The sequence below is a fragment of the Eleutherodactylus coqui genome, chromosome 8, assembly GCF_035609145.1.
Source record: "Eleutherodactylus coqui strain aEleCoq1 chromosome 8, aEleCoq1.hap1, whole genome shotgun sequence".
In the NCBI taxonomy this organism is placed as follows: Eukaryota; Metazoa; Chordata; class Amphibia; order Anura; family Eleutherodactylidae; genus Eleutherodactylus; species Eleutherodactylus coqui.
The window spans coordinates 77,502,523-77,515,099 of NC_089844.1; the positions used below are offsets into that span (position 1 = coordinate 77,502,523).

Here is a 12,577-nt window from a genome sequence, read left to right on the forward strand (position 1 = left end):
CACAAGGGGGTCACAGGAGCCTCCACAACATTGTCACACTTCTGTGGCTGCCCGGTCACCAGATTTATCGCTAATAGAACATGTATGAAACACCAACTTCAAACAACCTATCCGTTTTCCCCATCTAGAGGCTCCGTTACAGCAAATGTGGAGTGATATGCCGCAGGATACCATACAGAACCTGTATGCTTTCATTCCCGACCTGATCATATCTTGTATCCAAGCTAGAGGCGGTACAACAGGGTACTAGAGCCTCTATGCCCACCTGTATCACATCTTGTATCCAAGCTAGAGGCGGTACAACAGGATACTAGAGCCTCCATGCCCAAGAAGTCAGATTCCCACAATAAAGTTACTTTTTTGCTTTTCTATTGTAGTTCTATCAATATTATCCCACAGAAAGTTTCATGCGATTTTGACAGCTCCTAAGTGTTGCATATTTTTTTTACAATGTGTATACAGATACTTACCCTTAGGTGTGTACATCCCTTGTTGCATGGAGCCTCCAGGTTCGAATACAGGAGCCTTAAAATCAGCAACTGCAGATAACACAGATTCAAAGCTGCAGCTTCCCGGCATTATTCCACTCTTGGGATTGGGGCTTTCTGGAATGTAAACTAGAAGTTCAGGAAAACAAACTAAGAGTGTTCTGTTACAAAAACATGAATGAAAGGGATTCATCACTTACAGAGGACCAAGGATTTCCTAAGAGTGGGTTTATGTTGATATTTTAAAAGGGTGTTCTCATCCCATAAAGTGGGGTCCAACCTCTGGGCTAAGAGAACGAAGGGGCTGCAGTGCTGAATCCACTGGATTCAGAGTTTTCCTTCGCAGCAGAGGTTCTGGCCATCCAGCTATACAGGTTGCGGTTCCCCTACACAGTCGGTGGCCGAGACACGGTCCCAATTATAAGGCGATGGCACGACACAACAAAACACCATCACTTTATGGGATGAGAACACAGTTTAAAAAAAATTTTTTTTCCCCTTTTCAGTGACGTTAGACTATTGCTAATACTACTGTAAGTCTTACATCCTTGGAGGGGTAAGCCATCATACAGTTCATCCGTGTACATAATGCAGGTAAGCGCAAATGTTTATGCACTTTATGTTCTTACACAGATCGAGGGTGAACACTTGTTCTAGGGACAAGGTGCATTGCAGATTGCCACTGACCCTTCTGCTAAGGTCAGTACAACAGTGCTGTGTGCCGATTATTGTGTACATGTGTTTTATAGCACTCACAGGTAGCTCGTGATGGAGCGAAGTATAAAACACTTACACTACATTATAATGCATTTTGAATTCAGGTTACTTAACAGACCACTGCATACAAAACACTACCGCTTATGACCAAGGGATGAGCTAGCTTAAGGCCCTCTGCACACGGGCGGATTTGCATTTCGGAGTCGGCGATGGGCGTCCGCCTCCGGACCGATACTGCCCCATAGCATGTTATGGAAATATGTGATTTCATCTCCACGAGCGGGATTCTGTGCGGGCTACGCACAGACGGCTTCTATTGAAATCAATGGAAGTCGTCAGTTCCGCGGCACTTCCACAGTGAGCGCTGCAGAAGTGTCGCAGGATTCGCGTCATGCGCCAAAGAGCGCCGGGCAGCACATCCGCAGTTTAGAAAAAGATGCCAGACAGATACACAGGGAGCATCGGGGCGAACTCCGCTGCGGGAATCCCGCATGTGGGGTCCGACCCGCCCATGTGCAGGCGCCCTAAAAAGAGGATATTCTGAGCTGTGCCGCATAAATGTTCTCTTTAAATGCAATTGAAACCAATACAAATGAGACAAATCCACAAATATTTGTAAAAGGATATCAGATCAAGAAGTGAACTGTGGGTGCGATCATTCATACATAACTGAGCTATCATCTCTGCTCGGAGGATCTCGTCATCAGTCATTCCTAAACCAGAAAAGAAAAAACAATATTGAAGTCCTTGATACGTTTAAGTCAAAACATACTACATGCTGTATACAACAGATCTGTAACCCCTTAAGGACGTGGCCCTTTTACTTTCTCCATTTTTTGCTCCCCCACTCTTATTTATCTGTCGACGTAGGTGTATGAGGGCTTGTTTTTTGTGGGACAAGTTGCATTTTTCAATGGTTACAATGGTAAATACTATTTAATGTACCATATAGTGTACTGAAAAACTTCTACTTGGAGAGAAAAGTAGTCCTCTCGTTTTATGTGTGACTATAGTCTGCAGCAAACGTTGAGTGGCAGGTTTGACAGTTGACATAGAGGAACAGCGAGGAAGGTAAGTATTAAACTTCTATCCCAGGACTTAGCATGTCAGCTACTTCCAGCCTGTGAGTTTATCTTATAGGTCTCAAAGTAGCTCACAGATTCCCTTTAAATTCATTTTATAGAGAAGCCAAACACCCAACAAAACAGCCACATGACTTACCTAAATGTAAACGAAGGCTTAACAGGATAACAAGAAACGTCAGCGCGCCTTCAAGCATCGACCTTTCATGATCAGAATCAAGAACGGTGTTCTGGTGTTGGGAGGCCATTGTTAAAAGGTCTACAACCTTAAACCTTAGTGATGAAAGAAAGAACATTTGAAGAAGGCGGCTATTAATGCAACTGGAATTACGTAAATTTAAGTATTAGGCATGTTTATATCAAATAAATTGGCACGGACATAGTTTCTTTTTAAGTAGAGCACCTAGAAGTTGTGTGGAGACAACTAGAAGGCGAGTAGGAAGACTTAAGGCCCATTTACACGGAGCGGTGATTGCTCAAAAGTCGCTAAAAAGGGGGCGGAGCTACCTGATGCAGGAGTAAGTCGCCTCTGAGACGCGCTCCGGCGGCCGCGGCTTCCCCAAGGCTTCATAGGCAGATCCAGCGGCACAGAGAGACACCATGGGGCGCAGGAGAGCCCAGAGCACCTCGGGGCGCACCCCGGAACATAGCAGAGGCAGTTTGGAGCCGTTCCTGAGACCGCAAGCAGAGGTGGCCGGCGTGCGGGGGAAAATCAAGATGGCGCCAACGGGAGGTCCGGCGCGCCCCAGCAGCAGCAGTGTGCAGAGGGAGAGAGCCGCTGAGACGGACGACTCAGAAGACAGCGCAAGCTGCCAGACCCGGGAGCCCAGACCCAGAAATCGCTCACAGTCTCCAGGAGGAACGCAATACAGGTCAGAAAAAGATCACCCTGACACAGCAGCACCACAGGCTGTGTCACAGTACTCTCCACCAGGCACACAAACAGCAGCGGGGAAGGGGCGGCCCACAAAAGGCACAAAAGACCCAGAAACATCCCAAGAGCCCCGTAGCCCCCCAGGCTCCCCCTACCCACCCTCCCCAGGGGCAAGCATAAGGGGCCCACGCCAATATTCTCCAACAGACCCACACCGTGAAGAGGAGCACACTTGCGTGCACTACCCACCAAGAGAGATCTGGACGAATCTCTGTACAAGCTTGAACAATCTCACGAGAGACATTACAGGGTTACAAAAAGATATCCTACACGTAGGCCAACGCCTAGGGGAAGTGGAGGAAATACAGGGAAAGCTAATAGACACTGTCGACTCGCACAGAAAGGTCATCCAAGCACAGTCGGCCCAAAGTTCAGAGTTGTTTCTTCACTTAGACGACCTTGAAAACCGCCATAGGCGGAACAACTTGCGCATAAGAGGCCTAGACGAAAGGGTGGAGCACAACCAACTTGCTACTTGGGCACAAAAATTCTTTAACGACTTGCTGAAACGCCCACCAGAAGACCTCATAGAGATTGACGGAATACACCGCACCCTGGGCCCGCACTCCGCAGACCCCGTAAGGCCGCGAGACGTAGTGTGCAGAGTGCACTTCTTCCAGGAGAAGGAACAGATTATGAGAGGCGCTAGAGAAGCCGGAAACCTACGCTACAAGGGGTCCCCCATCCTCATCCTACAAGATCTGTCTCGCCGCACGCTTCAACAAAGAAGAGCACTAAAACCACTACTGACGGCGCTGAAAGACAAAGACATTCTATATCAATGGGGCTACCCCTTCCAACTGCAGGCACGCAAAGGGAACAAAAGAGCAACCTTTAGGTCCCTGGGGGATTTGCCCAATTTCCTGTACACATTCGAACTTCCGATGATCAACCTACCAGACTGGCCCAGGCGCGAAGGGGCGCTGGCACCAGCTGTGGGCTCCCCATAGCAAAGAGCCAGTGACAAAACCAAACGCTGACAACCCAGATCCTCTCTCCTGATATGCCGACCAACTGTCAAGAGACTAACGCAAGCCGATGTTCTCGCTTGCCCACCCACTCCAGAGACCCACTCCAGAGACATTACTAACGCACCTGAGAATGGTGCTACTAAGCTATAGCCTTAAAAATGTTATACTGTTTAACTGTTCTATTTGTCCTAGCCACGGCCGTAAAGGGGCACAGCTCCGGTGCCAGGTGTCGTCCGTTCCCCAGCAGAGGGTGCAGCCCGGGCGCTGCCACGTAAGGTGTTTTCCTTAAACTGCACTGAGGAAAGTTTAATGGGGCCTCACCCCATATCTGTTTTCTTCCTCCTGTCTGTTTCTGTTCTGTCCTTCCACTCCCCCCTCCCTTCCCTCCCACTTGCGCCTCCCCCCTCCCCCCCCCCCCCACACACACACACACACCCTAAGATTGGTCACCTAACACTCCAAAACACGCTCACTCCATTACCAGAGATATGGCCAACGTAACAGTCTGCACTTACAATGTTAAAGGCCTGAATACTCCAGGAAAAAGAAGCCAAGTCCTGTACCACTTACACAGGAAAAGAATAATGGTAGCCATGCTGCAAGAGACCCACTTTAAAGCTGACAACATCCCACGCCTTTCCTCTAAATTCTACACCACGTGGGTCCACAGACCGCACCCCACAAAAAAGGCGGGGGGGGGGGGGGTCTCGGTGGCACTACACAAGTCCTTCCAACATGTGATGATCGATCAAATGGTCGACCCACAGGGTCGCTACATCTTCTTAAAACTAGAGGTCATGAATTCAATAATCTCATTTGCTAACATTTATTTCCCCACTCAGGACCAGATCTCCTTCGGGCTGACAACCCTGAGAAAACTGGCTGACTTCGCCGATGGCTCTGACGTGATTCTAGGTGGCGACCTTAATCTAGTGATGGACCCGGGACTGGACTCGTCGGTTGGTAAGTCCCCCATCTCCCACACAGCACGTCGCACACTCAAAAAAGAACTAGATAGGCTGAGATTGGTGGACCTGTGGAGGATTTTGCACCCCGGGGTCAGGGACTATAGCTTCCATTCGGCTGCGCACAACAGCTACAGCCGAATAGACTATCTTTTTATATCCCACAGACTATTGGACCATAGCCCCTCGTGCTCCATAGGCCCCTTCCTATGGTCAGACCATGCCCCTATCTATGGGGGTCTCTCTAGAATGGGAGGACCTCCCAAAACATTTCAGTGGAAACTCAACGACAACTTAACGACACTGTCTGTGCCGGAGACATCAAAAAAACAACAGAGACGTTTGCGGAGACACATAGGGAAGACCCCACGGACCCTCCCATTAAATGGGAAGCCCTGAAGTGCGTCCTACGAGGCGTCTTCATCTCCCACTGATCCCGCTTAAAAAAAGACAGGTCAGCAAAACTAAAAAGACTCTTAGAAGAATTACAGACAAAAGAGAGACTAAACAAAGGTAGACCCACAGAGAACACGAAAATAGAAATCTCCACAATACGTCAACAAATCCTCTCGATACTCGACCAAAGGACACTAGGATTCAGAGACAAGATGCGCAGATGCGCGTTCGAGTATGGAGATAAATGTGGGAAATGGCTCTCAAAGACTCTACACCCCAAGGCCCCCCTGACCTACATCCCAAAAATACAAAAGCGACAGGGAGGAGTAGCCCACTCAACCACCGAAATTCTTGAGGTCTCCCGCGAATATTACAGCAGCCTATATAACAGAGAGAGACCCCGCTCAGACCCTGAGGGATAGTGATGTCGAGGAATACCTAGACAGCCACGCTCCTGGGCCTATAGACCCGGAAGCGTCCGCGGAAATGGAGGAGGACTTCTCTCCCACAGAGGTCTCAGCTCTCATCAAAGAGCTAAAAGTAGGCAAGAGCCCGGGCCCGGACGGACTGTCCCCAAAATTCTATAAACTATTCAAAAACTAATTAGCCCCGTTGCTGACCAATTCCTTCAACGCAATAAACAGAGGCTGCCCCTTCCCGACTCAGGCCTTGCAGGCACACCTGGTCGTAATACCCAAACCAGGGAAAGACGCTACGGAGTGTGGTAATTACAGACCTATCTCACTCCTAAACGTAGACGTTAAACTCTTCGCCAAGTCAATCGCCACCCGACTTCAGCCATACATCCCGAAACTAATACATAGAGACCAGGTGGGGTTTGTCCCGGGAAGAGAGGGGGGGGGGGGGATAATATAATAAAAACCATGTCACTGATCTCACGTGCCCGACAGGAGGGGTCCCCATTGTGCCTCATGGCGGTCGATGCCGAAAAGGCCTTCGACAGGGTCGGATGGAGGTTCTTAGAGGGCACACTGGGGAGAGTGGGACTGGGACCCCGCATGAGGGAGTGGATAATGGCGCTGTACGGGAATCCCTCGGCGAGGGTCAGCATCAACGGCGCCCTCTCAGATAGTATCCTCATACGAAACGGAACGCGCCAGGGCTGCCCGCTGTCCCCTTTCTTATACATATTGACGATGGAGTCCCTGGCCAACGCTATAAGAAAAAATGATGCCATAAGAGGCGTTAAACTGGGTCAGAGGGAGCTTAAACTCGCTCTATTCGCGGATGACCTCCTGCTATATCTATCTTGCCCGAGTGGGGGGATTCCGGTCCTACTGCAGGAATTTGACAAAATTAGTGCGATTAGCAACTTCAAAATCAACCTGCAAAAAAACGAAATGCTAAATATCTCCCTCCCAAGGGATGAAGCACACTCCCTACAGGAACTTTTCCCACTCAAATGGCAAACGAAATCCCTCAAATACGTGGGAATACAACTGCCGGAAGATCCCGCAAACGTGCACGACCTAAACTTTAAGCCCTTCTTAACAAACCTAGAGAGAGACCTGGGGAAATGGAGCCCCCTCTTCCTATCCTGGGCGGGAAGGGTGAACGCGGTCAAAATGGATGTCCTACCAAGGTTCCTTTATATATGCCAAGCATTCCCCATAAAACTGCACAGAGCCTATTTTAAGCATATCCGCTCCCTGATCACAAAATTCATTTGGCGAGGCCGCAGTCCCAGACTTAAATACAGAACCCTGACTAGAGACAAAGCCAGAGGAGGCCTGGGCCTCCCAGACTTCTCACTGTATTATAAAGCTAACATAGTGAATTGCGTGCTAAACCTGCTCAGGAACCGGAGCTCCAAGCTCTGGGTCGAACTGGAATACAACCTAGATGCCAGGCAGACTCAGGGAATATTCTGGATCCCGCAGACCTTAACCAGGCGCCTTCCAGTAGTGTCCCCACTGCTGAACCAGCTAACAAGAGCCTGGTCGGGCTTCGCAAGAGATACAGAGCTGATCTCAGTTCCAGGCCCCCTTACACCCCTACTAGCTAATCCCCAATTTGAGGCCTTCCTACACCGAAAAACCCTAGCGACCACGTCAATAAACCCCGCGCCACGACTGAGAGACGTAATGACAGGAGATAAACTGAAACCATTGACGGAATTATTTGAAGGACGCATCGTTCCCCCAGGGACGTGGAATACTTCCAGCTGAGGAGCGCTATAGACACCCTGAGTCCCGAGCCCCGGGGGGCAGGAGACCCCCACCGACTTTGAGAAATTGTGCACGTCCACGGCCCCCATCAGCCACCCAATTTCAGTGCTTTACAAGATGATGCTGGACCGGGAGATGGAGGACGGTCCCCCAGACTTTGTCCACGCGTGGAAAGAGGAACTGGGGAGGCGCTTGCAGCCGACTGATTGGGTCAAAGCCTTTGCTCTGACACACAAGGGGTCGGTATACTCCAGACTCCAAGAACTAAATTTTAAAATAATCTCTCGCTGGTACAGAACCCCAGCCAGGCTGCACAAAATGCTCCCACAACTCAACCCAGCGTGCTGGAGATGCCCAAACTCTACCGGAAGCATGTCTCACATTTGGTGGAACTGCCCGCCGATAGCCTCCTTGTGGAGAGATGTAGTTAGTCTATACAACAAATTGAGTGGCGAAGACATGCAACCCACTCTTGAGCTGGGGGTATTGTCTATATTCCCGGGCTCCATATCCAGGGTAAAGAAAGGCCTCTTGCACTTTTTTGTACAGGCGGTCAGACAGATTATACCGAGGATCAGGCGGTCAGACAGATTATACCGAGGATCTGGCGGTCTGATGCCGCTCCCTCCAGGACACACTGGGTCGAAGCCATTAACGAACTAGCTAGATATGAGGAGATGAGAGCAAGCGAAGTAATGAAAATGGAAGCTTACTTCGCGCTCTGGCGCCCCTGGCTGGAGTTTAGATCCACCACCGAGGCCACAGAGTGGGCAACCCGAGGCTTGCTGCCTCCCCGAACGCCCAGAGGGTCCGCCCCTTCTCTCACTTGATTCCTAGACCGGGGAACCACCTGGCCGAAACCCGAGAGAGAGAGGTCTGATACACCACGTGAAGGGAAGCCTGCACACCGAGACCCCCCCAACGCCAACAGACCCAAACAACAAGATAGCCAAACAAGAAAGGTAGGGTGACCCGTCCTATCCCGCCCCCCCCCCCCTGCACCCCTCCCCCCTTATTCTTCTCCTCTCTCTTTCTTTCTAACTGTTGTCCCCCCTCCCCTGAAGTTCATTTTGTAGTTGTACCAGAACATAAGCTCGAGTCTAGAAAATTATTGTTATCTTAAAACTGAGGACAAATTGATTTACCTCACCAAATCGGGTGAAGGAGGGGCGAACTAAGCAAAAGTTCCTATGTCAAAATGCACTGAAATTGATGTGTAATTATTGCATATGCCCTGTTCTACTAGAATATCTGTCCTAATAAAAACTTATTGAACCAAAAATCGCTAAAAAGCCATAGTTTGAGCGATAACCGTTACGTGTAAACGTGCACTTCTCCTGCACTGCTAGCTAACCGTTAAATTCAGTCCAACCTAAAAATCGTCATTCAGCCCTATCAGCAGTTCTCCGTGGATAGTGCTGATAGCATTGTTTCCAGCTGGAGAACAAAAGAACTGAAAGCAGATAAGAGCCCTCACGCTATTTGCTGCCTTCAGCTAAGGCTTCATTTGCACACTTAATTGCTGTTAAGCAGCTGAGTAGCTACTTCATAGTTTACGCAAAATGATCGCTCAAAGTTGTCACACAAACGGTCGTTTGAGCGGTCTTTGAGTGATCATCGCTCCGTGTAAATGGGCCTTTAAAAGGCCAGGCATGCCCCTCTGGGAAATATACAAATAAGGAAGATAGAACAATACCTCTGCAGCGCCACCTATTGGATGGCAACATTCCTTCAAATCAATGTCAGACACTTTGAACAAGTCTTTTAAATCAATGATTGGGAATCGAGAATAAAACCAGACATGCATACACAGACAGTCGTTTCAGGGTGTTTGCCCCCTCATCAGCATGCAGTAGGATCCTGGCTTGCCTAGTGTGAGGCCTATGACGTGGGTCGGGAGGGATAACATAACTCCTTAAGGAGAGCACCTAGAAGTCAATGTTAGACTCTTCATACAAGTCTTGTAACAATGACTGGGAATTGAATCCATAACACAGACAGGCGTTTCAAGCTTTTTGCCCCTCATCAGTGTTCCGTAGGTTTATGGTTTGGCTAGTGCGGGACCTATAGATGTGGGTCAGGAAGGGTATCGTTTATACTTAGTTGGTGAGTGAGAAGACTTATAGGGCCATCCACGCTCCTCTGGGAAATACATGCAAATAAGGAAGAAGGAATAAATAACAATACCAAAAAATAAGAATTAGAAATTGTTCCTATGACATGCCAAAAGTTTTTTCGTAAGTACATGTCAAAAGTTTTGATTTGTGGGGGTCTGAAGATCCCCACCCCACTCCCCAATCACTACAATAAAGTAGCAGAAGTGCTCAGCAGGGTGCTGTCTCTGCTTGGTAGCTTTAGATGTGCTTAATACAAAATGTACGAGGCCACCTTCAGATAGCGAGCAGACACACCATTTTGCTTAGAGGTTCCGCAGCTTCATTCTAGACAACAGCAGTATACAATATTTGGCAATCCTACCTTTCAAAAACTGAAGAAATAAAGTAGTCTGGGTCTAGTTTGGATGCACACACCTGAATAAGAAAACAGTATTGGGTAAGTTTAGCAGAAAACAGTCTTGCTGTTCAGTTACTTTCAGTACTAAACATACTCACCTGTAACAGGTAAATGTCAGGATCAATCATGGAATTACAGAAATGAGACTGTACGTAGGTCATGGCTTGCCCTTTGATTTGAAGGCCGTTCCGTACCCACATGTTACTGTGAATTTCAGACAGACTTGCCTACAATAAAACCAGAACAAATTAAGACTACGAATTGTAAATATGCCTTAAAAGGATGTGTCCCTCGTGGTAAACGGTAGACACAGAGCAAGACTTTTGTAAACCATTACCACCCGTGTACTACAATATATAGGCGACAAACACCCATTCCCTACAGAGCCCATCTCCACGGGGAATGACTGTGATTTACCAGTAATTACTGGGCTGCACCTTGATTTGCAACTCAATACAATGCAAAGTCAGGGTGCAGGCTGGCAACTACTGGTAAACAGCAAGCATTAGCTGCGCCCACTAACTGGTACCGCAAGTAAAATCCTGCTTTTCAACTAAATTAAACTACTAAGCTGCTATGATTCAGTGACATGAGAGCAAGGTTATGTAGGACTCGGACACAAAAGGAAAGTTCCAACTTGGCAACCATAGTTCCAATGCAACCAAGATGAAATAGGAAATCACAGAGGTGAGAGAAAATGCACAAAGACATAACGCACAGAAAAAGAAGCCAAATATGCATTACCTGATACACTGCAGGGCAGGCTCAATAACCATACCTCCAAGTAGCATGCAGACTATACAATACTTGGGGGTATGGTTATTGAGCAAGATGAAAAAAGGGAAGCAACTTTACAATTTGCTTAAAGAAAGCAGTAGAGGTGCTAAACTGACCCCTGCCGGCAAGCTGAAGACTGGCTCATAGACAGAGCCCAGCGCCACAGAGCGCTTTAGCTGCATCGTTCTAGCAATCAGTGGGGTTCTCCGCACCCCCGCTCTCCGTGATCAAAACTTTTGATGTGTCAAAAGTTTTTGGAAAGCACAGTTGCACAAAAAAATTTGTAGATCTCCACTAGAGCAGTACACACAAAGTGATTGTATTTTACTTTTAAGCATTTTTTGCACAGCAGAGTGGAGATAAACCGTCCAGCGGCCGATTGCTACAGGGACTCAACAAAACCTGCCAAAAAAGTTCTATGACCAACTTTCTGAACAACCAGTGGCTGCCATGCCCTGCTTCTTCATAAGCGGTGTAACACCGGCAGACACAACCACTGTACCTGAATGAGCAGCGGGTGAACCATCAGTTTCATCAGCATTTCCTGGTCCGGTAAGACAGAATCCAAATCTATTTCCTGACACTTAACAGCCTGCCAGAAAGATGGGAGGAAAAAAAAGAGGACATTTTATCTTCATTGGACTAAAGAGGTGTTAACAGAAGCCTGCGAGCACGGTATAATTAGCGAGATCATTATTCCTACTTACTAGGGGGTCATGGCTCATTTTCTCCACATATCTATTACACAGCGAGAAGACAATTGTAGCTTCTCCTGTGATAACGCCGCCATGTGTAAACAGGCCGGGAGCCGCAGATTTATTACAGCAATTTAGAAGAAGCTCTACGACTTCCCGGAGAATTATTCTAAATATAATTTATGTACTATATATACACACATTACACACGAAAATATAGACAATGTATAGAATAAGCAAACATATATATTGTCCACTGTAGAACGCCGCGTATGGCGGCAAAATCGTAGTGTGCATGAATGCGTTCTCACGCAGGCGGTCATGCGCAGTACACTTTATTTGTTCAGATTTCCCGCACCGTCGCTCAGCAATGATGCAAATACCTACAGCCCATACGCAATTCCAATATGGCCGTGTGAGCCCCGACTTACACTGTTTTAGAACCCATCTAAGTATGGTCGCATTGCCGAGACAGGTGGACAATTTCACCAAAAATGTAAGAACCTTAAATTCATAGGCATAGCAAATATAGCACTGATGCAAGTAAAAAAAATAATAAGATACCGCCTTTGCATATATCTTAGCACCCTCAGAAAGTTGCTCATCATATTTCTACTCAAACCTAAGAGTTGCACCAAGACGAACACCATGAACAAATTAGGTACCTTGCTTAAAAACATGGCGTAGTAGCGATGTAGAGGCAAATGGAAAGTGACTTGATTCGGAGCAGGCTGCAAGAAGAAAAAAAACATTAGCTTTCAAATGTCACAGCCTGGAATTATGAACATTACATGGATGGTAAAGTCAACTCTATAGTCCGCATCATTAACTTAGACATTGGTATAAAAA

General features: G+C 47.7%; 1 protein-coding gene across 1 annotated transcript in view; it reads right to left on the reverse strand.

The window, feature by feature from the left end:
- The window catches only part of UBR3 (ubiquitin protein ligase E3 component n-recognin 3), a 169,937-nt gene that overhangs the window by 113,642 nt on the left and 43,718 nt on the right, over positions 1–12,577 (reverse strand). Inside the window, exons 11-17 of the mRNA XM_066577805.1 lie at positions 12,394–12,459; positions 11,536–11,625; positions 10,355–10,483; positions 10,221–10,273; positions 2,427–2,560; positions 1,831–1,918; positions 471–610 (exon numbers count right to left, since the gene is read on the reverse strand). Of these exons, the coding sequence (XP_066433902.1) occupies positions 471–610; positions 1,831–1,918; positions 2,427–2,560; positions 10,221–10,273; positions 10,355–10,483; positions 11,536–11,625; positions 12,394–12,459 (700 nt within the window). The remainder of the gene's footprint in view (positions 1–470; positions 611–1,830; positions 1,919–2,426; positions 2,561–10,220; positions 10,274–10,354; positions 10,484–11,535; positions 11,626–12,393; positions 12,460–12,577) is intronic.